The sequence below is a fragment of the Alligator mississippiensis genome, chromosome 4, assembly GCF_030867095.1.
Source record: "Alligator mississippiensis isolate rAllMis1 chromosome 4, rAllMis1, whole genome shotgun sequence".
NCBI lineage: Eukaryota > Metazoa > Chordata > Crocodylia > Alligatoridae > Alligator > Alligator mississippiensis.
This window is the reverse complement of record NC_081827.1, coordinates 114634263-114661857: the sequence shown is the minus strand read 5'-3', so window position 1 is coordinate 114661857 and position 27595 is coordinate 114634263. Positions and strand designations below refer to the sequence as shown.

The 27595-nt window shown below is 42.2% G+C and overlaps 1 protein-coding gene across 6 annotated transcripts in view; it reads right to left on the bottom strand.

Moving 5' to 3' along the window:
- CAPRIN2 (caprin family member 2) overlaps positions 1–27595 on the bottom strand; it is a 72348-nt gene that overhangs the window by 14172 nt on the left and 30581 nt on the right. For 5 of the 6 annotated variants that reach the window (XM_019489592.2, XM_019489587.2, XM_019489589.2 and 2 more), the window contains 9 exons: positions 26016–26147; positions 25003–25090; positions 23048–23103; positions 22130–22240; positions 19158–19271; positions 18216–18365; positions 13512–13695; positions 9625–9804; positions 8176–8276 (listed from right to left, as the gene is read on the bottom strand). In XM_019489592.2, the coding sequence (XP_019345137.2) occupies positions 8176–8276; positions 9625–9804; positions 13512–13695; positions 18216–18365; positions 19158–19271; positions 22130–22240; positions 23048–23103; positions 25003–25090; positions 26016–26147 (1116 nt within the window). The remainder of the gene's footprint in view (positions 1–8175; positions 8277–9624; positions 9805–13511; positions 13696–18215; positions 18366–19157; positions 19272–22129; positions 22241–23047; positions 23104–25002; positions 25091–26015; positions 26148–27595) is intronic. The other variant, XM_019489590.2, reaches the window with a different exon arrangement.

The following is a 27595-nucleotide window of genomic DNA, read 5'->3' as shown; positions in this document are numbered from 1 at the left end:
ACACCCACAACATTACCACTGTTTCTCTCCCCTGACCCTAACCCAGGGACTTTCAACAGGCCTATTGCCAGTTTCGTACCAGAGCTCTGAGCAACCATACAGCTCTTTTAACATAAGAAGCAACTCTTCTCCCCTGCCTGTCCTTCCTGAACAGTTCATACCAATTCATGACCATACTCCAGTCATGCGAGCTATCATACCAAATCTGTAACTTCAAATCACATCATAACTCCATGACTGTGCGATGACTCCAATCCTTCCTGCTAGTTTCCCAGGCCTCATGTGTTCATGTACAGACACTCAAGGCGACTAGCCAATTGCCCCACTTCCTCAGGAAGAATGAAGGAGTCCTCCCCCCTTCTGCTGGTGCTTCCTTCAAAGTCATTTGCTTCCACACTTAACTCAGGGCTTTGATCTCAATCCCCTAGCAAACCAAGTTTAAAGCCCTCCTCACTAGGTTAGCAAGCCTATCTGTAAAGATGCTCTTCCCTCTCTCAGGTGGCAATCCATCTGTGAAGTGCTCTTCCATCTCTTTCTAGCAATCCTTCTTGGAAGAACATCCCATGGTTAAAGTCAAAGCCCTGCTGGTGGCACCATCTGCACAGCAGGTACTGATCTGCAGAATGCATCCACTCCTGCCTGGGCCTTGACTGGAAGGATTGAGGAGAATGCCACCTGTACACCCTCCCCTGCCCCCCAGTTCCCTACACCCAGAGCCCTGTAGCCAGTCCCTTTGATCTGCTAAGGGTCCCCATTGGCAGTATCACTGGTCCCCACATAGATAAGCAGCATTAAGTAGTAGAAGGCTAGATGACTCAGTACTTCTTCCATGACATCTCAGATCCAGGCAAGCAGACTACCTCCTGAGACAACAGGTCAGGTCAGCTGTTGGATGCCTCTGTTCCCTGCAGAAAAGTCACCAGCCACCATTAGCCATTGCTTCCTCTTAGTGGCAGTTGTCTTGATCCTCCCAACCTTGGGGAGGCCTGGCCTCTTCTGCTGACAGAACATGCTCCTCCTCTTCTACTGCTAGGGCTCCATGTCTGTTCTCTGAGCAAGCCACTGCAGGTGGGGATGAAGACTTCTGCTTGCTGCCAGAGGCCACAAGCTTCCAGCTTCTACCTTCTTGGGAGTCCATAACCCTTTCCTTCTCTAGCACCACCTCTGGCAGTCCTTCCTTTACAGCCCTGGAGGGTCTAACTCCAGCATCAAAATCTACGACCATATCTCATGGCTGAGGACACTTTGGAGCCTTGCCACTTCCTTTTGTAGCTCTCTTGCCTGCTCCCTGAGGGATACCACCAGGACACTGCACTCACATTGCAGGCACTCCTTCACCTTGCTATCACTGGATGGAATCTGCAAGTGGCAGTTGCCACAGCACTAAACTAGGGCCTAGGTGGAAGCTTCAACAGTGAGCTGTCCTGCCTGGACAAGCTTCAGATGCAAGGAGAGCAAGAGCAGGCAATGGCTCTAGCATTTCAATGTCCTCCAGCCATCTCTCGAAGTCTCTTAAATCCACTGCCTACCCTCCGTCTGCCCCTCTCCAAGCAAACGTTCTCCAGCAAACTCCCCTGAAGGTGGCCTGTTTGATGCTTCCCGATCCCAAAGAAGTCCCCCCCCCACCCCGATAGCCTGTTTCTTTTCACCAAGCTTACAGTGACCATAGGGACACACAGACAGACAACTCCCTAGAAAGCTTCCCACTTGCTCTGGACTCTAGTTAAAAGAGGGCCTTAAGTATTGATGTAGCTCAGGGGACATCAACCCCCAGCATGTGTGTCAAGCACGGCATGGGAGGCCATTTTGCTTGGTACACCACACCGGCCTGGGCTCTAGGCAGCTGCTGCCAGCCACAAAGCCCAAGCTGCTCCCAGCAGGCAGCTGGATGGCTGCAAGCCCTGCCATGGTTGGCAGCAGCTACCCAGAGCCTGGGCTGGCTGCAGCTGGGAGGCTGCAAACATCTGCTCTGGGCTCCAGCATTAGCTCCATAGCAGCGGGTGAATGCATGCCTCGGAGCAGACTTTGTCTAGTGGCCCAGGAGCCCAGCTCTGTGTGCATGCACATCTGGTTCTGTGCATTTGTCTGCCTCTGTCTGCTCCGGTGCATCTGTGTATGCACACAAGTCTGGTTCTGGATGTGTGTGTGCATGCATCTGTTCTGGCTCTGTGTTTGTGCATGTGGTTCTGTGTGTGTACGCATGTGTCTGGTTCCTTCTCCTCTTTCTCTTATTTGTCTTTTTTCCCCTCTTATTGCAACATGTTCAACAAAAAAGGAATACACAAAGGCAACATTTATGATTATTAAATATACCAATATCCAGTGTACCCTGGCTGAGTCTCATTGGTCTAAACCAGCAGTCAGCAAGCTTTTCCAGTGGCAGGACAAGATAACTCAGGTCTGAGATGGGCCACAGCTAGGACCAGCTGCCACCATACTTCTCCCTATTGCCCTGCAGTGGCACAGCACGAGAAAGTTCCTTGCCACCTCAGAGCACAGTGCAACATGGTGCAAAGCACCAGCTCTGTTGGCTAGATCCTATGGCTCTGCAGACCATAGGTTGCTGACCCCCTGATCTAGACAAGAGATGTTAGCCCTTAAAGTACCTCTTTAATGCTTTTAGAAATAAATAAAAAAAAAAAGTGTGTTTTGGGGCTTTCCACTTGGGAAATTACTATCGACTCTGTAATATTAGTACAAGTAAGAGTTACAAAAGCTAATGGTATGCAACATCTCTTTTTCTAACTACTATAGGCTTCCTTATGACATCAGCAGTGCTATTTGACCCTGCTACAGTACCATACGAATGCTGCTATACTGCTTTTGGTTTAGCAGATAGTCCTGATGGATCAACATGGACTGTTTGAGGCACAAGAGAGACATGCCCTTAGCACAAGTAGCCCCCAGACAGTAGTTAACTAAATTATATTTTACAGAGACAAAACAGGACAACCTCAAAAATGAAAAAGATACATAGCAGAAAGATTCCTTTTTCTAAAGTCTCCTGGAAGGAGAAGATTAGCCAAATGAAAATCTAATCTTACAAAATTTAGATCAGAGGAGACCATGATTCTACAGCCCATGGTGGAAAACCTTAGTTAAAATTAATTTTTATTATAATTGCTGCCTTCACCCTCACTGAATAACGTGAAACAGAGGGGGAAAAAAACAGTTTATATAGATAATTCTCACACTACCAAGAAATCCCAACAGTGATGCAAGACAGATTGTGAAGTGCATGTACCCACCGCCACCTGGGGTTTGGAATGCTTTGGAGTGTACTATGATAACCCAAAGATTATAGATCTTTCTAAAAATGGAGAATGCTAGACATCTATTGAGCAAGAATTAAAAACAACCAAACAAAAACAAGTCAACAACACATTCCTCGATAATTACTCCCAAGGACTGCTGACAGTCTTTGGCATGCTTGAGTCAACCAAGTCTTTGAATACATGGGAATTTCCAGAAGATGAGAATGACTTAATGTTATGCCACTATTAAGAAGAACAAGTGGGATGACTACTACCAGTAAACAGCTAGAAAGGCAAGAGAAACAGAATCACTTGAATGCCACATGCTTTTATTCTTTACAGCATCCTTCTAAAGTGAAAAAGACATGCTTGTTGCATTTGGCTAGTAAAAACAAGCCACAGAGACTTTTCTGAAGTGTGCATCTTGGTACTGCATGGAGATGCCAACTGACAAAAAATCATCACTATATAGTGCCACTGTATAGGGCCTGTTAAATAGATCAAGAACTGGCTAATCAAGGTATGTCAAGAAGATTCGCCAGCTCAACATCTTCTGGGAAGTTTTATTCAGATATTACTTGTGTCAAATTACTGGAGCATGAGGGTGATATTTAGTGGCCTTTGATGGACAGATGGCTAAACTAGAGACTTAAAAAGGTCCTTTCTTGTTCAAGTCAATGCATCAATAGCCGTTTCCAAATGGAGAGAAAGGGAAATTGCAAGACTTTTTTTTTTGGTTTAAAAAAAAAAAAAAAAAAAAAAAGTGTTCATGGGCATCCTGACTAGAAAGTTTCTAGCCATTCAACATCCAAGCAGGATCAGTGTGTCTAGAGGACAACACTCCTAGGTACTCACCTATACAGCAGTCCCTTGTCTCTGAAATTTCAATTCAGACTGATTTGGAATCACTCTCCCACAAAAATCTGCAATTATATTTGTCAACCCTGACTAGTTTATAACCAGAAACCTTTAATAGCATACAGCCTGGAATAGCCATGTTCCAACATTAAATAGGAATTCCTATGGGGAAAATTCACAGGGAAGAAAGCCTGGCCATAAGACTTCCACTTATTCTGACCAGTTCTTCAGTCCCTTTCACCACAGACTAAAGCAGTCAGGCTTATCATAGAGTACAAAATTTTAAAACAGCAATTAAAGAGGCATAAAACAGTGACACCCCACACAGGCACCAACTCATCCTCCTATCTGCTTCTGATAGGCTGTATGGTATGGTAAGCCCTGACTTTTGAGAATCAGGTAAGACATAGCTAGAAGGAACCTCAGAAGGTCAGTAAGCTCTAACCAAGGTAAGGTTCTCTCTCTGGTGGGAAGTGTTATAAAAATCACCGAACCAGGGGAGAACAAAAAGCTACCTCAACAAACAGCTGACATCTAAAAATGAACTACAGGACCTAGTGCTCTTGGCAAAATCAGTTACCATGACATCCACTAGGAGAATAACAGTGTACAGACAGTTCAGCATGTTTACCAAAAAGTTGCTGCTGAAGCTCTAAACATATAGAGAAAGTGGAGAAGCCAGTTTGGCAGAGAGAATCTTCTTGATTTGCTGCTCACAAAACTAAAGAGGAATCAGAGACTTAAGGTCAAAGATGACAGTGACAATAAACCTGACAGATCAAGATCCTAAGAAAAGGAAAGAGCAGAGCAGCAGAAAAAGCAAAGTAACGAACAAAGGGGACTAGTGGGTAGGCTGCTACAGGAGACAAGTTGAGGGAAAAACAGGAGTTCAGGAGAACTGGCTGTACTGTGGGGAAGCAATATTAAAAAAATCCAAAGTTTGGCTATTCTGAGGCAAAAAAAAACGTAAGTGCAGCAAGAGATAGGCACTGTTTTGCCCTTTGCCAAAGAGTCTTGCTCTATAGCTAGGCCTATCTATAAGAAAGGGGAGGAAAGAAGATGCTTTTGGGAACTACAGGCCAGTTAGTTTGACCTTCAAACCTGAGAAAGGTCATGGAGCATGTTATCAGGCAGTCAATTTCTGAGCATTTAGAGAAGGTGATCAGGAACAGCCAGGAGCAAGTCATGCTTGACCAACCTGCCCTTCTCCTATTAACAAAGTGATGAGGTTTGATTTGTGGGGAAGGAAGGGGAAAAAAAAGTTAGTGAATGTGATGTAGTTGGACTTCAGCAAGGCCTTTGATGCTATCTCCCATGACATTCCATTAATAAGTAAAAAATACACTTTCTAGACAAAGGTACTATAACAAGTGGCATATGCAACTGTTGGATCATCACGCTCAAAGATGAGTTGCAATGGCTTACTGTCCAACTGGAAAATATTGACTGGTATTCCTCAGGTCTGTGGTGGTCTGGTACTGTTTAATATCTTCATCAAGAATTTGGAAGATAGGACCAACTGCACACTTCAGATTTGCTGTCATGAAATGGGGTGGAGTTACAAACATTCTGGAGATTAGGATTCAGAACTGCCTTGAACTAGAAAAGGGGTCCAAACAGAAAAAAAAAAATCAAGTTAAATTCAATAAGGTGTAAAGCTCTGTACTGGAGACTGAATAAAAACTGCATGTACAAAATACAGCCAGGGGAAATGACTAGCTAGGCTGCAGTACTTCAGAATAGGACCTAGGGGTTATAGTAGACTGCAACCTGAATGGAGTCAACCACATGTTCTTGTTGCAAAACCAAGAGCAAGCTAGGCTGTATTAATAGGATTTTTTTAAGCCAGTGCAGAACAGAGCAGGAGTACTATGCTCAGTTTGAAGCTCTACTTTGAAAGAATCCAGTAGAACAACAACAAAAAAAAATGGATTAGGGAGCCTGGTAAATAAGCTTATAAGAAAAGATGGGGAGAACTGGGACTGTACAATCCAAAGAAGAGAAATTGAGGCATCCTTCCCTAGGTATAACCTGATGTAGTGGGGAGATTTGTTTTCCAGTAACCTTGAAGGCTGTGCTGGTAGAAGCAAACATCTGGCTAGGGTCACTCTTGTATGAAGCAGAAAGGGCAGGAACCCGATGGGAAAAAAGCCAGTCTACTAGACCTCCTGGTTGTGGGGTTGAATAATAGGTTATAGATAGTCAAACTGTCAGTAAAAATTAGCCATTCCAACAACTAGAATAGACAGGGACAGCAAAGCTGCATACATAATCTATGCCTGCCAGCCTGAAGGATTTATATTTATACTTGCTCCATTAATAGCACTAAGGAAAGGTTTCAAATACTTAACTACAGAACAATGGTTGCTTGTAGACATTAAAAACCCCAACAAGCCACACTTCACTGGAAACAGCAGCGCGTTACTTTGACCCAGCTCCACAGCATCTGTACAAACTGGACACTAAATGGGCACCCAAAATTCCCAATGAAAAGCTGATTCAATCAGCTACTAGATAAAAGGACCAAAAGCACCCCACTAAAGTGCCCCATCTAGACAGACATTGGGACAACCAGGTCCAACTAATGAACTGCCTCTTCTGGGCATGTGCTGGGTTTGGTGGGGGAATGCACAGGGTTTGAAGTAAAGCTCTGTTTTCATTTGTGTTTGTTTGTTGGGGGGGGGAGGGGGGGTGTTAAGTCTGCAAGCAGCCAACTTTTCCAAAACATAAGAGCCAATAAGACATCTTCAGTTTCAGTTTCTACTACTTGGGTGAAAGAAGGTTCTTCAGAGGTTAGCTAGGCTTAAGATAAAAACAATAGTGTGTTCCATGATGAATCCATCGTGCATCAATATATTGATTACTGTAAGCAGTTCTGGTCAAAATCTCAAAAAAGGATATGCTAGAACTATAAAGCTGACTTAAGAGGAAAAAGGCAGGATTCCTTACGACAGGCAAGTGAAGGGGGGGGGGAGGGGAGAGGACAACAGACTCTAGTTTGAAGAGAGACAGCCAAGGGAGGAGGAAGATGAGGCTATGAAATAAGCAAATAAGGAATTGTTACTTACTGTGCTTCATCATACAAGAGCTATCAGGCATCTGATGAAGTTAATCAAATCACTCAACAGATTTAAAACAAACTGCTTTAGGCATGGATAGAATGGTATACAACTGGGTTCAAAGAAATCTAAAAAAAACCATATATAGAGCACAGACCTCAAGTGCTATTAAAAGTTCAGGGATGTACCCTACTGCTGGTGACTGGGGAAAAAAAAAAGACCGGGGATGACCACTCCATACATGCATCATTTCTAGTACCAATTCCTCTTTGTGATTTTTTCTGCCACTGTTGGAGATAGCTACATTAGGGTCAGACCAGAGGTTTGTAGCCCAGTAGTAGCCTGTTCTTGCAGAATTAGTTAAGTTCAAGAGAGCCTAGGTGAATGTGTTTGTACTGAGCATATATTTAAAAGTTAGTTAGGACCTTTCAATATAATATTCTTTGTGAAAAAAGACACATAAAAAAAGTAAGCATGCAGAACTCTGGCTTCTCTTACTATAAAACTTGCAGGATGTTTTAGGTAGGAAATTGATTTAATATGTAGCCAGGCACTAGATATAGCAGTATTTTATAACCAGTACTGGTTAAGAGAATTTGTAGTGAAATTTCAAATGTTTGCTATCAAGCAAAACAGCTAAAGAGTGTACCTACTAAACACCTAGTCAAGGAATCCCTCTATTCCACATCTTATTCATTAGTCCTGGTCTTGATTAGGCTGTCAGAAGTCCTTCTCTTCCTTTTTCTTTTGAAGCAATCATTTGTCAGACAACATAGGCTGACAGATTACACTGTCAAAGCATACTAGAAAAAAAGATACTAGAAGAGTCACTGACTATTTTACCAAAAAAAGTGCTCTTCGTACCTGCAAACCTGATTTTCCAATAAATGTAGCTTGGGAGCAAACCTACCAGTTTCTCATTAAAGACTAAAGCGCAACCAAGCCATGATGGGAGAACTTCATTGCGCAGGAAGCTACTGAAAAACAAAAAAGTCAACCCTTACCTTCTGAGAATATGGTATTCCAGAATAATCTCTACTGGGGAACTGCAGCTGGCCATAGTTACCATTAACTATGGAAGGTGATCCTCTGTAAGCATCAAAACCTATTCAAATACAGAACTTAAAATGAAAAATCAGTTTACCATTCTAGGATCAAAATAAGATTTTCTTCCCTTTAGGCATCAGTTCAACTTTAAAGCAGTTTATGAAAATGCATACATATAAATTTACTCCTTACCATTTCAGAACAGCTTAGTTTTGAATTCAAAGAATTGCCTAACATTGATGTTTGAATTACAGTTCTTTAATAGCACATTTTAATTTATCTTAAATACAGAAATTAAAAAAAAAAAAAGGAATTACATTAGTCTTAGTTCATGAATACAATAAAATACTCCCATGTCTAGGTGCTACAGTCAACACTAGTCTTCCCACAAAAGATAGGGTATGTTGTCAGAGGTGCAGGATTTTAATCCTTACTATACACCTAATGTAGAAGGGAGATTTACGTTAAGGATGTTATAAGGTGGTGGCAGCGACAGCCACACAGGGCTTGAGTTTGCATGTGGCACCATGCTTATAGCTGCGCGGTCGGTGGCAGCAGCGCAGCGCAGGGTGGTGGTGGGGATGGCTGCATGCCGCCTGGCCACCACCATGCTGCTGCTGACGCCCGGCAGCCAGCCACACAGCTCCGGGCACGACTCCATGGGAACAGCAGGAGGTTTTGGAGGCAGTGACCGTCACCATCATAATGGGCCTCCAGGTAAGTGGAAGCGCCACATGCAAACTCAAGCCCCGCGCGCCCCCCCCACCGCGTATAGTTGAATTTGGGTAAGATAAATGCGTGTTATGATGTGACTGACCTGTACCCAAATACAGATGGGAGTGGGGATGCACCCAGAAAGAAAAGGATACATTTGTAAAAAGGTAAGGCATACACAGGGGAGGCAAACTTAAAACTCAATTAGCACACAGAATTGGGCTTTCATGACCGTCTTGTTTTTCAAATCCTGTCTCTGACTTGATTAACAGGTACTAGGTGCACTCTGACAAGACTGAAGCAGTTTATTGCCAGTGAACCTTTATCTCACCCCTAGATTTTAGCCATAAGAGTATGTTAACCTTCACCACAGAATTAGTCCAACAGTTTTGCTCTAGTCTGCTGTGTGGCAAGCTCTAATGTCGCCTTTAAAGTACTCCACTACCCATTACTAGAAATGCTAAATGAAACATTGCAAGAGGCAAGGAATTTAGGGCAATATCTTTTATTGAATCAACAGCATAACTAGAATAGAGTTAAGCAAGCTTTTGAATGCAAGACATTTTTCATCATTAGTATATACTGTACTAGTTTCTTTTGGGTTAAGACAATTTTTCCTCCTACTTCTATATCCCCCTACCTCCGCAGGAATTTATCCTTTCCATAAGTAGGTTAATAAAGAATATACATACCTTTGTATCCACCAGGGGAGCGGTATGAATTGGCTAGTGATCTCCCACCTCTGGTAGATCCTCTAACAGACCCACGACTGTTGAGATAAGGCTGAGCGGGTCTGGGGATAACAGTCTGTGCTGGGTAAAAGGCAAGACTACCATTGCTGACAGGAACAACTCCATCAGGCTGATAATTAACTGTTTAAGACAAAAAGCACAGATGAATTAAAGTTTAGATATAGCAATTCATTATAGCATTTACTTCATAAGTTCTCTGTACTAAAAGCTTAAAGTTGGATTTGGTTACCCTTAATCAACTAAACAGTTCCATTTTATTTCCAGTCCCAGAGAGTTCTTCTCATTAATGCTACAGAAGTCTGATCCATGCTTTCCCCCCCACTGACCCAATGTAAGCAGCACAAGTACTATACTGCTAAACCCTCACACAGAAAATTGGGATCAATCAACACTGCACAAATATGCAGAGGGAAAAACATAGTATACAACAAGACAGAATGGATTATATTCAGTAGGTCAAGTTTATCCACTTTTTGAACAATGAGCAGGTCATGGAATAGGAGCCTGAACCCTGATCCGTCCTGTAGAGTATACTGTGTATACACTTTACCTTCTATAGCACAGGAGTTCAGCACTGACTGAAGGTCAATCTGGTTAACATACAGCAAGCCAAGTTTCCTTTAAAGTCAAGTCAGTTCTACTTGGTGCAAGCCCTACATTGCTAGTAACAAGTATTCCTGCTAAAAAGTTTCCTGGTACTGATAGATCACCATTAAAAATGCTTCAGAAATTGTGTAGCCAAACTATGAAAAACACTTTAATATACAGACATTTTTACTATGAATCACTGGTGTTACTGGAATGACTTTAGGACTGCAAAAGGATTACATGGCATTAATACCCTGCATCAGTCCTCTAACTTAAAACTGAGCTGGAAGTGGAAACCCATGTTAGATGGCATTTCTTAGGGGGGGGGGAAGCAGCACAGCACCAATGTTCCCCCTTGTTTGTGGATTGTGTTCATGACTTAAAAAAAAAAAAAAAAAAAAAAAGAGTTTCCATAGCCATCACCACTTCCCTTTAAAGTTGGTTCCAGATCCTAGCGGCCCTGACTGATGTAGTGCCTTCTAATGTCTAGTCTAAACCTACTCTCTAGCAACTTATGGCCATTATTCCTTGTTACTCTGGGAGGCTCTCAGGGGAACAAGGTCTCTCCCAAACCCTGCTGGTCCCCACTAGTAAGTTAATAGATGGCCACCAGGTCCCCCCTCAGCCTTCTCTTGCGAAGGCTGAACAGGTTAAGGTCCCATAGCCTCTCTTCATAGGGTCTGCCCTGCTGTCCCCAGATCATGAGAGTGGTCCTCCTCTGGACCCTCAATGCTGTCCACATCCCTCCTGAAATGTGGCACCCAGAACTGGACACTACTCCAGCTGCAGCCTGACCAGCGTCATATAGAGGGAGAGGATCACCTCCTTGGCCCTGCTTGTGATGCACGACAAGGTACGGTTACAGCCCTACTGACTGCATTCTTGCATTGTCAACCCATGTTCATCTTGGAGTAAATAATGACTCCAAGATCTTTCTGCCACTGTGCTTTTGAGAAGGGAGTTCCCAGCTTACAGGTATGCTGCTGGTTCCTACTGCCCAAGTGCAGCACCCTGCACTTGTCAGCATTGAATCCCATCCTATTTTCATTTGCCCACCCCTGTAACCTGTCCAGGTCCTTTTAAGTGGCTGGGAATATTAGTACTTGGCCAATTTTTAGATCGACAATAAGCTCCCATTTAGTCTTTTAGCTTAAAGCAGTAGTGCTCAATTTTTTGCCCTGGCAGGCCAGATGGGTAGTATCCAGTCTGTCCACAGACTAGATCTGGCCTGTGATCCCAATCTGGTGCCTGGAGCAGGTGCAGTCAGGCCCCATCCAGCCACAGGGAAAGGGGCAGGCTGCAGCCAGGACCTGTATTGGGAAGGGGGCTTGGCCCAGCTCAGATCTCTCTCAAAAGGTTTGGGAAGTCTGGTAGTGGGGAAGGGTGGCAGTATTAGTTGTTATGGCTCCCCCACCCCCCCACCAAGTTTTCCTGACCTGCAGGGAACCCTTCAGGACAGATGCCATAGCTTTGTAGGCAAGAGGTTTAAGCCCCCTTACTTAAAGTGTTTAGACTCAGAAATTAAAGCATCTTTCTGCTCACATTTGTTGTTGGCTCACAAGATAAGAGCATGGTGCTTAAACCATATTTTATTGGTCCCTAAATGCATGTAATACTAGAACATCTTTGTCTTTGCCCAAACCAGATTTATGGTGGAATTCTCATTAAACCAACTGAAACCAGGTTCTACATTGTATATCCGTTTGTCTAGCTTCCACAACGTACTTCCAACTTCTTCCCCCTCCCCTTTACTGTCAGACCCTGCTGTTCCTGACCACATGAAAGTGAGAGGTAAATTTGAAGAGAGCGACTTTGAAGTAAATATGCCCGTAGTTTGAAACAGGCACACAGACAAGTTACTCTGAGTACTCATAGTTCATCTAAAATTGATGCATTTTATCTCTTTTGAAACTGCTGCAAGTTGGCACAAATTTGCCATGACTACACTTAAGCAGCATTTTTTAGTACCTACATATATAATACTAATTATGCATGATATTAGTCCAAAGCCAAAAAGCTCATGATTCATCAGGCAGTTGATTGGGCTGGAACACGACAGTCCAGTGTTTCAAGCCATAGTAACACCACAGCTCAGCACTTCAGTATGCATGTACCCTAGGATATTCCAAAAGAAACTGTGTGCTAATTATCTCCCCATTTATGACAAGAACATCTGGTTCCAGTCACAAGTCCTGGGATCCTCCAACAGTATGTGCAGATGAGGTACACGGCAACCTAGTCCAGTTTTACCTCACGGAGGGTGGGGACACTAATCATAAGCATCACGCAGAGAGGAGACACCAGGGCTGCTGGGTGAATTGTTTGGGGCCCCCTTTGGTGATGTTTGCCAGACATTTAAGGCTGGTGAAGAAACACGAATCACTGGAAAAGTGAGAAAGAAAGGTGCAGCTTAACTGTGGGAGTGAAAAGGAAATCAAAGTGCATGCAATGTAGTGGCTCACTATGACTTGAAGAATCAATGCTGAGGGGGACTGCATGCAATGGGTACTACTACACCTTATTCAGATGGGCTGCACTACCTTATTTGTGGTAAGTTCCCCATCAGCACGTTTACCCCATATAGGCCCTGTGTTTTATAGTCATGATCTGTGCTGACTGCATTTAAATCAACTTCATAGTTGGTTTCCACTGCTAAGCACATGCTGTTTTTGGTTGGAGTTTAATGACTGACATTGTAGTTAATTAGGTTTCTTTGCACGTAGATGTAAGACTAAGCATTTCTCCCCTCCTCCCATACTGATTAGGGGAACCTCCTCTTATACTTGAATAAATATGGTAGCTCATCTATTAAAAGGTGTTTTGTAAACACTTGAAGTGCAGTTCTACTGTGAAGAGACTGTAGTTACAGCTGCTTGCTCCTGCTTTTATTCAAGCAAGCTTGTTCAACTTAAAAAAATCAGTAAAAAAAAAAAAGAGTTTAGACTACTAGCTCTGGGTGGGGTATAAAAACCAAGTTATGCTCTTCACAAAATTATGAGAACTGGAGCTTTAAATTGCAGTCATGTGTATAATTAACAGCATGAAGATTCAGATGTATTTGCTCATTTACTCCATTCAAGGGCACAATGGATAAATTACTATGAAGTAGAAAAGATTTTTTATTAGCTACTTAATACACCCATGGAAAGAAGTCAGCTGATTAGAAGATCAGTTTGACACTCCCTCTGCAAACTGAAGTGACACTAAAAATATAGCCATATACAAGCAGGTCTCCTTACCTGTTGGCAGAGATTCTTGTGAAACTGAGTTTTGCTCTGCAGTATGAGTAGATTGTAACTGGCATTGAGGAGGAGTTTGTGTACTTGCTGTAGAAAAACTCTGGTTATAACCTGCAGTGTATGAAGAGTCTTCTTTTATTTCCTGCTCTTTACGTGGAGGCAGAGGTGCATTCACTTTGAATACCTGGAAAAAAAAAATGCAACGTTAGCAAAATATTGAAGAGACTATTCTTTACTTGGATACAGAAAGACTCCAGCTAGGTGCATTAGGGTTCTACTGTGCTAGGCCCCATGTCAAAAGCTAGCACAGGAAACATCTAAAATGCACAAATTAGGAGAGAGGAACAAGTACTCTTAGGTTTACAGACTGGACACAGACTTCTGACTGAAGTCACTTAGCACAACCTGGAATTTAGTTCAGATTTCTGGATTCCTGGTTCATGGGAGCATCTCCCTTCTTCATCTTCCCTCCCATCCTACTTTAAAAACAGACTGTTACCAGAAATACTTGACCAAAATGTTCTGTATACTTAAGTTCTGGCCAATAAAAGCACAGCACAACTTCAGGTACCAGCTTGACTACTGGGATCCCAGCAGCATCCTGGATTAAAGAATTTACTTGGGAGTCCTGAACACATGCATCTTTTAGGCCTTTACCACCACAAGTATGTTCTAACCAGAGCAGCCACTTCTAGAAAAGCACAGCATAAGTGGGTAGTACTTCCAGGATTGCTACCAACACATGCTGAGGCTTGGTGCTATTGCTGTTAAAGCCCCTTTCAACAGCTTTTAGCATTATGCTAAAAAATGCCACCGGTGCTGCATTCACCAAGTCAAGCTGTTCAATTAGTTACACCAGACTAAGAAAACACCTTCAAGTCTACCCTCTGACTAGCTGCATGCCAGGTATGTATTTACAATATTAAATGTTGGAAACTATTTGGTTTACCAAAAGGAAAACCAATGTGCTTTGTGTATAGAAGGCAAGCCATATACTGCATATAGAAAACAAAACCGATTGTCATCTATACGAAGTTGTCATTTTTTTGGTATCAAAGCACGTAGGCCAATTTCAGGCTGGGAAAGGCTGAAAGCAAGAAGTCACAACACAAGTGAGCTGTACAACAACTTTGAGGAGAACCAGTCAAGGATGTTCTACTATGGAGAACTGGAGGCAAAAAAGCTTGGGTAGAAGTACTCGACTGTGCAAGACCTAGGCCCAGATCACTGATGCATAGTTAGCATTTGACACTTGACTTCAAACTTCAGAACGTGTGCTCAAGCTAGTTTTCAGTTCACCATGACCATTTCAGGGCAATTCTGGGATATCTGACCATTTCACAGAACACTAGTAGAATTTGTCTCAAGGATCATAGTCCTAATTTTTCTGCACTTCTCTCCTGTATTAATTACTCATTATCTATTTGAATAGAAAGAGAACTATCATATCTATATTACACAACCAGTAAGAGGTCTTTCCAAATTTTTATGCATGGATTCTGGTATTTAAGAAGCAGTTTGCTTATAGTACAAGATGGTGCCATCCTGCTGTTCAACCTTCCTAAAGCAGGCATCAGATTTGGGAGTCTCTACCAAAGGATAGTGTTTTGCAAGTGTGATTGCACTTACTCACATCATTCAGAAAGTTTGGGTATACCCCAATCAGGCAGGAAGGCCAAAATCTCTTCTACCCTTTGGACTGGCCCCTTCAGCAATCTAACCATAAAGAAAAAAAGTGCTTTGTATAGAAGGGCAATGTGTAAGTATTGTTGCTAGACAGACCATGACAGAACCAAGTGAAAGTTCAAGTTTTCAAGAGTGGTATAACCCAATAACGTTGAAACCAGTACTACAAGGGAAACTGCCAATATAAGAACTGCACAAATAAAAAGCCTCTTCCACTTTGTTTTCAATTTATTTGAGGCTTTCCTGATTTGGAGCAGAAGGTTTTGAATTTTAGATTAAGATGTTTCAAAGGACTGACAGCTCCCAGGCTGCAAGAGGCCATGATGAAATAAAATTTGGGTGTAGGATATAGCAAGTTTGGAAGACAGACAAGCAGAGTGACAGATCTATTAAAAAAAAAAAAACACTCAACAAGACTGAAATACCAGAAGAACCCAACCCATCCCAGGACTAACATTTATAAGCATCTTATCAAATTTCCTCAGAACTTACGAGGATTAAAGATAAATGGTTATCAGTCCTTGTCTCAAAGGATAAGACATCTACTGGAGAGAAGCAGTTTGTATTTGTTCCATTACTCTACTTTTGAAATATACTGCGAACACTAGGCCCTTGACTGAACACTTGCTTGCAGACTAAGACCCACAGGCAGCACGTGGAGCTGAAAGCTATGGCACCATAGGCTGAATCCCACCAGCAGGCCATACTTTTGACACCATTAATATGAAATCCTGACTTCAAAAGTAGTGAAGAGATGGTTACCAAAAGAATGAAGAAAACAACTCTTAAGCAGCTGTCAGGATTAAAACTGGACTCAAATACAATATTAAGCTTGGCAGGCTGTATTGTAAAATTGTATAAACAGGAGCAACTGTGGGTTCATTACTAGTAAACTTCTACTTCCAAGTGGCTCCAAAGACCTGAGGCTGACAGTAATAACAAGCAAGGAAACAATGCAAAGGAAGACTTGTCTTAGTCTGACGAGAACAGTCCCAAGAGAACAGATACCTTAGCATTCTTCAGTGAAGAAAGGACCTCACCCATTGTAGAATTAGAGTTCACCACCCTCAGCAAGAAAAGGCCCCAGCTGTGGCCTGGACCTCCCACACTAGGGCCAGCAAGCTTCAAGTCAAAGGTAGCCTTGTATGCAACACTGTCAGATAACTTAGAGCTGATGGGATGTTTAGAGAGACCCCTGTGGAAGTGGTAAGAAAAAAATCAAAGACCTCATCAAGCCTATAGCAGAATCAAAGCAGCCAATTAATGAAAGATGTTTAAGAAATGTCACTTCACTGGCAAGAGGAACAAGTCCCCTCCCCTTATACAAACATTCCTCCTTAAAATCACTTGTTTTTCCAAGTTTAGAAGTGCCTCAGACTTGGCTAGGCTACATTACTTTTGCAAAAAAGAGATCCTAACCGAGGATGAACAGAAGATGCAGGCCTGCAATAACTTGGCTGCACATCCCAAAAACAGTTGAGCTGAAGCTGATAAGAAAGCTGTATCATGAGGTACTAAACTACATCTAAGAAAGGATTTCTTAGGGTGAGTAGTCAGACATGATAAAGAAATGTTTTGCATTTGAAAGTTTGTTCAACTATCCCAACTACGCAATTGGTCCAATAAAGGATTACACCCTAAGAAATCTGTGCCTTTTCATTTTTATTTTTAAACATATATTTTTTCTTCTTGCCCCTGGGGCAGGGGGTGGACTCAAAAATCTTCCAAGACCCCTTCCAGCCCTAATGTCTATGAAATCTATGAACCCCAGGTAGTTCCTTGTTAGTTAAGTTCTCTCAAGGCTCATTCCACAGGGTACCACAATAGGAATGTGCTAGAAACACAGTTTTAGGAGGGCTGCTCTAATTTATCAAATCTGTTTAAAGAATGCAGAATATGGTCTCTCTTTCCTCTAGAAAAGATAACTAGACCATCTATCATTAACAGCACTGAATCTTCATAAGAGGGAAAAGTTTTGACCTGCAGTAATATGGCAGAGTCAAGATCTAACCTAGACTACCCGCAGTGGCTTGACAGAAATATTGCCACTAGACCAAGGACTATTAAAAAGAGGGGGCAGGAAAGAAGAGTTCTATCTTGCTGCCACAGAAGTAAAAGGAAAATCAGAATATTTCTTTCTACTTCTGGATAAAGGTAGGACAACAAAGCAGGCTCAATAAGTGTGCACCTCCCAAAAGACTCTTCTCATACACACTGTGAGCACATAAATGATTATCTAGAACAGAACTTGGATGTAAGTACAGTTTCCATCGATTCCCAGTTTTCCACTCCCTTAACATGGCTTCACTACCACACTCCTGCAGTAACAATCATTCAGCTAGATTCCCACTTGGCTGAAACTAGGACTTAAAAAAAAAAAAAGCGCTTCATTTCAGGTATGGCAAATAGAGCACAAAGAAATAACCCCTCTGGGTTGGCCAGGAAATCAAGCTGCTTGTGTTAGAGGATCAGATTAGCTGTAAAACAGTTATTAGGAAAGTTTTTAAGCCACTAAAACATGCAATAAAATAAGTTGGCATAAGCCAAGATGCACTAGAGTTAAATTTTGATCCCATATAGTGAGTGCAGAACAGCTTCTCAGCTCAGGAGATGGGTTACTCAAACAGGGTTGGCCAGCCTGTGGCACAGGTACCACAAGTGGCAAAGGCAGCCTCTGTATACACAGCATACAGCTGATTGTGGAGGGGGCAAACAAAGTAGCACAAGGGGAATAGCAAAAAGAAATCTGAACACCAGATCAGTTAGGGAAAGGGAACTGAAGTGGCACTTGAGCAGGGTGTGGGGCCAGTTTGTGACATGCCTACCAAAACTGGTTGCCCCCTACTGCTCCAAAATCAGCAGTTCTTTTGTGGCATTAAAGAGATCAACTTTAATGCATGTAATCAGTTTCTGTAGCCAGGACAGCTGATTTCATAGTTTTAAAGGCTGAAGTAACAACCTATAGTTGAGACTAGTCATGAATGGTTTTTCCATTTAGCCTCAAAACTACACACTTACAGTCTGCATGGCTTGAAATGGAGCTGCAGTTATTGTAACAGAACTGCTGCTTGCGGGAGGAGACTGAAAGGTTTGCCCCTGTGGTACTGGTGACATGGAGGTGCTTGAAGGCAATGGTGACTGCGATTCACTTGACAGAGGAATAGTTGCCTGAGAGGAAAAAAAAATGAAATGAAGGTCACTTGATAGTTATCAGGCAGTAACAGAAGCAGTTCATTTGCTGCAAAGCCTAGACTGTCAGAAGTCAGCAGTTTCTGCAGGATGACATTTGGACATAGCAGAGCAACAAAATAGCTTTTGCTTACAATTTCAAATCTTGCTGTGCATCCTCAGCAATCAGTACTTCTATTGCAGTCTCTGCTGACTAAGTGAAAGTGCATCTATGGACTACTAGGCATATACCACCCATTGTAATAATTTCATAGTAAAGAAACAAAAAAGTTTTGCCACAACTGAAACTTCACACTGATATAGTTTCTCAGAGCTCCAAGTATGCCATAAACTGGAGGAAAAAAGGTTCCTTAATCTAAAGTGGCTATCTGTAAAGTAAATTCTACTCCTACCCAAGAGATGCACCTCTCAAGTGGTCTGCATTACAGCATAGATTAATGATAGCTCACTGAAGCCTTGGTATTTGTAGCTACAAAATCTTTAAGCCTTGTTTTTGTCAATTCAGCATTAAAAAATTACAGAAGAATGGTTAGCAGTACCATTAACACAAAGGAGGGAAGAACATGAGCACAATGAAGTTGAGGGTTTGCAGCCATTTGAAAGGCATTATAGTAGCCAAGTATAATATAATATAATATAATAATATAATATAATATATTTAGCTTACAGAATAATTTAGACATTATGCAGTGTCATTTATTGATGCTACCTGAATTATTCTAACTAAGGTAATCTTAATGAAGTGCATCCGTTTCTCATGTTTTAGTTTACCTGCGTAACTTCCATTTTTTGGGGAATCAGTGGCTCAGAGATACGTGAATTTGTCTGATACAGTGGCTGAGGTGAAGTATATTTCTCAGTCTCTTGAGAAAGGGGTACCGATGTCTGAAAAAGTAGAAGAGCCAGTTTTAATATTAAATTCTGTTACTGAACAAATGCTGCAAAGAACAGTGAAGTTTAGCTTGGGAAAAAAAAAGTTAGGACGCAGTTAGGGCTCAATAGTAAGCAAGTCAGGCTTTGTTACATGTGCATCTAAGCAGATATTGTAGGTACAAAAGACAGCTCTTCCATAAGATGACAACTTGAAGTTAAAACTTTAGCAGGGAATTTGTTTGGGATGTTTCATTACCAGTATATTCCTCAGAACACAGAACCACAGATGGGATTTGTTTGGAAAATTTTAGTCAAGATTGACTACAACTAGATTTCAGGTTGTAAGACTTTTCAGAAGTTGCAACACTGTCATACTTTGGAGCATGGACTTACCTTGGCAAGGGTGCCTTCATGTTAGATTGTGATTTCTCACTGTGTCAAGTCTTTGGAAGTAGTTTTAACTCAAGTTACTCGACTACAGTAGCTAAAATCTGGTAGTAACATTCTTACTGCTCTCACATAGCACTTTAGATTGGTGCAAGTACAGTTTCATCCTGTCTTAGACCATTACCTCCTCCCTCCTTGCTATTCTGGGTCAGAATAGGGCTAGGCACCCAAAACTGTTTTTCTCCATGCCATCAATAGCATCCCTACTGGTATCCAGGTGAAGTAGAGGAAGCAAAGCTTGTTTGAAAAGATAAGAGGACAACAGATGAATCACGCATAAACAATCTTAGATCATAAGTATTCCTTACTTTGTAATCTTAAACAATTACATTGAACACATTAGAACCATGTGACAGAACTCAGCAGTACATGTAAACAAAGCAAAAACTACTTATCTTCTCTTAGGTTGAGAGGTTGAAATGTTTGTAGTTTTGGATATGCACAAAGCTATGAAGACATCAAGATCAAGAACAAGGTAGTCTAGATAAGTGGGGGCCAAATTTTTTGGCTGGTGTGCCATAAAGTTGGCCCAGCACCCTTTAAGTGCCACTCAAAACCTTTCCCTGCCCAGTGGGCTGCTTTCTGCTCCTTACCCTATCCCATTCATCTGCTGTGTGCCACACAGGTTGCCTGTACCACTTGCAGCACACGTACTACTGGGATAGTCACCCATGACCTACACTGTTGGGGGGGGGGGGGGGGGGGGGGGGGGCAGCAGCAGAATAAGAGGCCCAGTATTTTAAGAGTTCCCAACTTGAGATTGTAGCTTAGCAATGAGTGAATAATTCTAGTACAGTATATTTAAATCATGCATTGTTCCCAATCAAATCATTCAGTAACTGTACTATGATTAATCTGTTGCAGCAACTGCCATCAAACCAAGTGCTCAACAGCATAACAAAAAAGGACTTTTGCTTTCTAGAACGTTTTATTGAGCAAGCAATTTCCAAGATGAGCTATTAGATGGTACCATCATCTGCAGAAACCTGAACTGAAAACAGTACACCAGCACTAACACCTACAATTGACCGATGAGCCCACGGCCACAAGAAGTTAAGAGAATTTACCTCCCTGTGTAATATTTCATCTTTTACCCCAGCAGTGGCAAGGATACATACTGCAGGCTGGATCCATCCTGCCCACATACCTCCAGCTTTGTGCTGCATGGAGCCTATCTGGCTCAGGCTGCACACAGCACAGGAGCTAGTGTAGGTGCTGCATGCAGCATGCAAGACCAGTATGGTGCATGCGCTGCAAATGGTGCCTGCCTCAGGAAGCCCTGAACACTCAATCTGGGGCCAATCCAGATCAGACTGGCTCAGGAGCCTAGTTGCAGAGGCTGGATCCAGCATACAGGGCTCGTCCAGCATGGGCGCCACATGCCCCTTGCACCCTGACCCTGATGGGACTGGCACATACTGCACATGGCATGTGGGGCTGGAGTCTGGGCATGCAGCACTGGTCACCACATGCAGTGCATGCCTTATGTCAGACAGGCCTTGTGCACTGGATCCAGGCCTGGTCCAGGTGAGATGGACCCACAGACCAGCCCTGCATGCCAGAACCAGCATGTAGGGCTGGTCCAGCACAGGCTCCACATACAGCTTGCATCTCAAACTGGCTCTGCATGCTGTGCATAATAGCACAAGCCCCAGACTTACCCCATGCACAGGGTCAGGGCCAGAACATGCTGCATGAGCTGAGACTGGTGTAAGCATGCTGCAGACAGCATACAGGGTGGTACACAGTGCAAGCTGCATGCCATATGTAAGGTGGACCAGGCCTGTAGGTTCATTCTGGAATGTGGGGCCAGTCTGTGGGCCCAACCTGGCCTGCAGACTGTCCCCACAGGGCCAGACGAGTTAATGCCACTTTTATCCAAAAGAAAAAGGAGGAATTCTTTGGAGTTCCCCCTATACTTTCACTAGTTAAGCAGATAACTGACAATTTCTCCAAACATCAGAAAAGGTAATAACTAAATAGAATTAACTGACAAGCAATTGTATAACCATATGTAACAAACTGGGAGAAGGCTGGAAAACATCACAATATTTCCAGGTTTTAAAAACAGTCTCTTGGGGTTGCTTCCCTTTTAGTATTGTGGAATGCTTGTACAGCAACAGTTTAATTAAATGCAAACTTCCTTACAGCCCATTGAGGTGAGTAATGGTTTACCAGGTCTCTGCTTTACCAAGGAGGCCTGGATCATTAGGTTCGTCTTGCTGAATGAAAGACTTAACAGAAAAAAAGGAAACGCCGAAGTGTCAAACAAAATCTTTTCTTTTAGTTAAAGCAGCTTGCTGCAAACTGTTTAGAGGCAGCCCCTCCAGAAAAGACTACTACCACATGGGACCCTCAAAACCAGCAGAACTGCAAAAAAAGAAATAAAGTAAGAAGCTTAGTTTTTTTTGTGTTTTTTTTACCTGAGTTGTCTGTGGCATCACTAGATCTTCTGTTTCAGAGCCAGACAGAGTCTGATCAGCTGATGCTAAGGAAGTATTTGAACCATGCAGCGTTATGGGAGAAGCAGCAGTCTGAAAGGAAAGGAACTAAAGCTTACTCATATTTAGTAGTTTTTGGAAAATGTACTGGCATCTTAGACTATTGCCTAATAAACTACTAATTAAACTATTTAGTAGTTTTTGGAAGGTCTACTGGTTTCACTTCACTATTCATTTTATGTACATTCTTTTGGTAATTAGATATAGGTAAAATACTTGCCCATCAGTTTTAGTTTTTTGAAAATGGGACACCTAAAAAAAACAAAGACCTCATTGTTCTTGGATTTATTTTAAATGAGGCAAGAAGTTTTAAAATTAGAACAGTTCTTTAAAGTGGCAGGTCCTGAACATACCTAAGATTTTCTTCCTTAAAAGAAAACTAGGATGTCTGTATATTCAACACTGTAGGCAGTCATGCTCACTGCATCTCTAGACTATTGGCAATTTAAATTGACCAGGTCTTTGCTTCTGTGTAGATTAACATGGACAAGTTGGATCAGGACTTAATTTATTAATACTTCTGCTACCATACTTCAAAAATAACAGGTCATATACAAGCTTGCCAATGTTTAATTTTCACTTGTCTTTAGTCTTTTACTTATCAGATTAGATAATTTTTAGTGTTTTCATTATATGGGGTATTAAGTACATGGGTTTCACAACTAGTACAGGATCTGTAAAGCAAACTCCTACAAGTTCTAGAACGCTTTAAAAGTTTGTTCTCTCACAGAACTGTTTTGACAGACTTCAGCCAAGATCCTTTAGTCATTTCTGATATCATGACAAGCAAGTCTCACACAAGTCGCTACTCCGTTTCTACAGCTGAGTCTTTACGTTTACCTGAAGCGGCTGTTGAAGAAAGTCATTTTGACTCAGCAGTTTTTGTTCTTTAGAAGCTATAGAAGAGAATAAAGAATAAAGTAACATTTGCTTTAAGTTCAAAACAAACAGTACTAAATAGAAATCATTTATGCTAAAAATTAAGTGTTTCAATATTGGCACTGCTCTTATTTTATACAAGAAACATACCGCTTTTGAGTTGGTTACAACTGCATTTAACCAGCCACATTTAGTAAACAGTTACATGTAATAAAATTAAAGATAAATCAAAAAGGCTTTACAAAACAAGTTCCCATATGAAAAACCCTGGTTCAATAAGAAGCTTCAAAAGATCCAAGACATTTACTCAAATTCAGAAGTTAACTATGATAAACATTTTTACTTCCAATGCTCGTCTCTAGAATGCTTCCAAGGCAGAGGCAGACTCATGAACAAACACTCCTGAGAGAGTTGGTCTTGAAAGCAATCTGATTATAAGAGAAGTTTACATCAGGTTGTGGAAACAGGAGTTTTGCTACTTGTATTGCTCGTTTTAAAAAGAACGATGTTGGTAGCATTCAGAACCACATTGGGCAGACAGCACTTTTGCTTTTAATCAGAAAAAAAAAAAAGCCAAGTAAAATGCTCAAGTATACTCCTGCCAGGGAAAATTGTACAATTTAAGTAGGTCGCTGTGTTTTACTCATTTACTTAAGTTTAAGTTTGTAAATCTAAAGTAAGTTGCATAGTGGCCTAGCTGTGCAAACATGCATATGCACAAGCAGTGAGCCAAAGCAGATATTTAATAGCCACTAAGGGCAAAATTGTTTTACACAGATTAGGGTTTAATATTGTGTCACAGGATGGGGTCCCCAGGGTTGGCCATGATACCCCTAGGGCTCCTGACTCTGCCAATCCTGCCCTTCTCTCACCTGCCACATCTTGTTGTACTATAATAAATAGAGAGGCTGCCCTCTAGTTTGTATTTTTAGACACAGTCCTGATGGACCCCACTGAGCCCTGTGGGCTCATGAACCCCTTTGGGTCCCACTCCAAAATGGATGCCTTTTGGGACACCCTCAGCCTTATGGGCTAGATGCGTGACTCCAAACCACCCCTTTACCACGCTTCAAGCCTTGCAGATGGCATTCACACATTGTCCCTACAAGGCCTTAGTTCACCTTGGCATCTAGTTATCACCAGGCTCTCTGCAGCCCTCTCTCTCTCTCGGTGCCCCCTGGCACTGGGGTCCGCTCACCCCCGAATACTGTGCCCACACTGGTGCTGGGGTTCCCACACTGTAGTGGGCCCCCAATGAGGCCTCCTCCTTCCCCAAAAGCCTCAGCCCGATCCTGCAGTGTTAGACAGCAGCCAAAATATGAGCCCCTGGGCTATAACATAACAAAAAAGTTCAGGGTGTGCTCTGCCCCATTAAAAACCAGAGTCAAACTTCTTCCCTGGCACCAAGCGCCTAGTAGGCAAGGGTACCTGGTGAGCTCCTGGATTCCAATTAACCGTAAATGCAGTATCTCTGGGGAATTCCTCTCTGGAGGCTCCTTCCTCTTTGGCTGCTGGCAGGGAACTGCCTCACTAGTCCCAGCCCCTGGGGTTTATGTGGCCAGGGCCCTGCCTCTTCTGGTCAGCTGACTGGCAGCAAGTGCAGGCCAATTCCCTCCTTAGGCCTGCTGCCACAGTAACCTGCACCTGTGGGGTTACTGCCTGACTCCTAGGGCTCTCTCCCTAGGCAGTTTCAGCCCTTAAAGGAGCAGGCACCTTAGTGCCCTGCAACATATTGATTAAAATATTAGTAAACAACACTGGTAAGAATATGGAAATAAGCAATCAGAGGGAGGTGGTACATTTCTAACATTTGATTGGGGGGGGGGGGAAATTACTATTACTATTAGGAGGACCCTAAAGTTTCTTCCATCTTCCTCAAGATAAATTAAAATGTTTCAGTTCAGGAAGTTACATACCTACAGGACTACCTGCTGGAGAAACTGAAGGTGGCTGTGATGAAACAATGGCACTTGGTGAAGCTTTATCAAAATCCAGAATGGACTCCTTAAAAAAAAAAAAAATACAACCAAACAAGTCAGTGCAGGGGGAGAAAAAGATCTTGGAATTATTATTGTCGGCCCATGTTCATTTTGGCATCAGTGTGGGGACGTGGTCAGGAAGACCAACCACACCTTGTCATGCATCCACAGATGCATCTCGAGCAGGTCCAAGGAGGTGATCCTCCCCCTCTACGCAACACTGGTCAGGCCACAGTTAGAGTACTGCATCCAGTTCTGGGCGCCACACTTCAGGAAGGATGTGGACACCATTGAGGGGTTTCAGAGGAGGGCCACCCGCATGATCAGGGGGCAGCAGGGCAGGCCCTACAAGGAGAGGCTGAGGGACCTGAACCTGTTCAGCCTCCACAAGAGAAGGCGGCGGGGGGGGGGGGAATCTAGTGGCCTGTTACAAATTAGTCAGAGGGGACTAGCAGGTATTGGGGGAGTCCCTGTTCCCCTGAGCACTACCAGGAGTGACTAGAAATAACAGTCACAAGCTGACAGAGGGCAGATTCAGACTAGACATCAGGAGGCGCTACTTCACAGTCAGGGCAGCTAGGATCTGGAAACAACTTCCAAGCAAAGTGGTACTGGCTCCTACCCTGGGAGTCTTTAAGAGGAGGTTAGACGAACACCTAGCTGGGGACATTTGACCCCAGTACTTTTTCCTGCCATGGTAAGGGTTCAGACTTGATCTGCTCAGGTCCCTTCCGACCCTACCATCTATGAAACAAGCTAGCAGACAAAATTCAAATTGGTTACATGGCAAGAGATAAATAAGCAAATCTGCACAGATTATAAAGTATCTTGCCAATGGCCATTAGTTACTTCAAAATTTCCATTCCTTTACAATTCAACAGTTTTGTTGCTACAGTGTTGGCATTACCACAAAAAGGAATCCAATGTTCCTATAGTAACAGAAGACATACTTGCATGAAGTTGTATGTCCCTTGTATCTGAGTCATCAGATCCTGCAGTTTTTCCCTCCTTAGTACTGGATCCTTTGGAAGAGTAGATGTAGAACAAAATTCTGCAGCTGGCTGATGTACAGGTTTAGGCACCTAATATGAGAAAGAGGATATGAAGACAAATACAACCTGATTCCAAAACATATTTAAAGAATCAAATACCAGAAATTAAAAGACTGCTATGTTTTTGGCATTTCCCCCAAGTCAAAGTGAAAAGTGCAAACTGCCACTTTATTCATCTATTCATCAAGATCAGTTTACTGTTGTCATTTGATTAGTTAAGCTGGTGCCTTGAATTAGTTTCATCTTTACCTTATTCAGCTAAATTAGTTCATACAACAGTTAAGACCATTATAAAACTAGCTCTAAAATTTGAGTGGCACTAGCTAAAAGGCTTTCCAATACAAGTTAAAAAGGTTTTCAAGTGTCAAGACACCTTAAAACCAAGCTGTGCAAGCCCTTAAGGTTCCCAAAGCATACTTCTCCCTAGATGAATTACAATTGAGCCAACGTGTTCTGGTTTTTGGGAAATAACATTCCAGATGTTTTCAAGAAATAACAGCTATAAGAGTTGCAACCAAGGTTACTCAGCATTAGATTTCAGAATTTGTCTGCTGAAGCTTGATACTGCAAAAGTATAGCACATCCTGCAAAAAAAAAGGATGCATTAGCACAAGTTACTTGGAGCTGGGCATAAAACATTCAGCCTTTGAATGGGTCTCAGGTGTGTCATGTACTCTTACGACATCATGTCTCTTTCCTAAAGTGACAATTCTTCCTCAAAAATAAACGAAAAAAATTGAGAGAATAAGTAATCAGAAAGTCTTCCTGAAGATTCAGGGCATAGAACACATTACATAAGTAACCAAGAGCCCCGCTACTTGGAATTTTTAAAATTGAAAATTGAAGGAAATACTTATTAGTGCAGATGTAGACAACTTAACACCTTTTGTTCAAAAGATTCATTATCAAAAAGGTGTCAGAGAAATTGAGTAGGTCTTATGAGCTTGATCTCTTCTAGCCAGGGGACTGGCTAGATGGAACAAGGGCCCCTAAAGTTCCAGGTACAAGTCATTAGGCTTTATCACCATAACTTTAATAGCTCAACATACAAGTGCAAAACTTTGGAAATCAGCTACAAACCTTAGAGTTGCTTCATATTTTTTCCAAATGCAGAGACAGTCTTGGAATACCCTTGTGAAGATGCATGTTTGCTTCTCCCCTCCCACCAACAGTCTCAGAAAACTAAGAGAAGTACTAGTTATTTATATAAGCAGAGGAAAACTGAGCAAAAAGTTATTGCATGATGCAATGCCAGAACTATATTGTTGTTTTTTTTAATAGAAATTATCATTTCAACTTTACTACATTATAAAAATGTGTTTATCAATCTGTTCCTGTTGTATAAGATGACTTTCATTTGCCCAACTCCTGATCATCCAATTGTATACACAATTAATAAAAAGAGATTCTGCCACAGTAATCATGCTGGGAGTTTTAACTTAGAAGCTGTACTTACCTGTCCCTCAGCCAGCATTCAT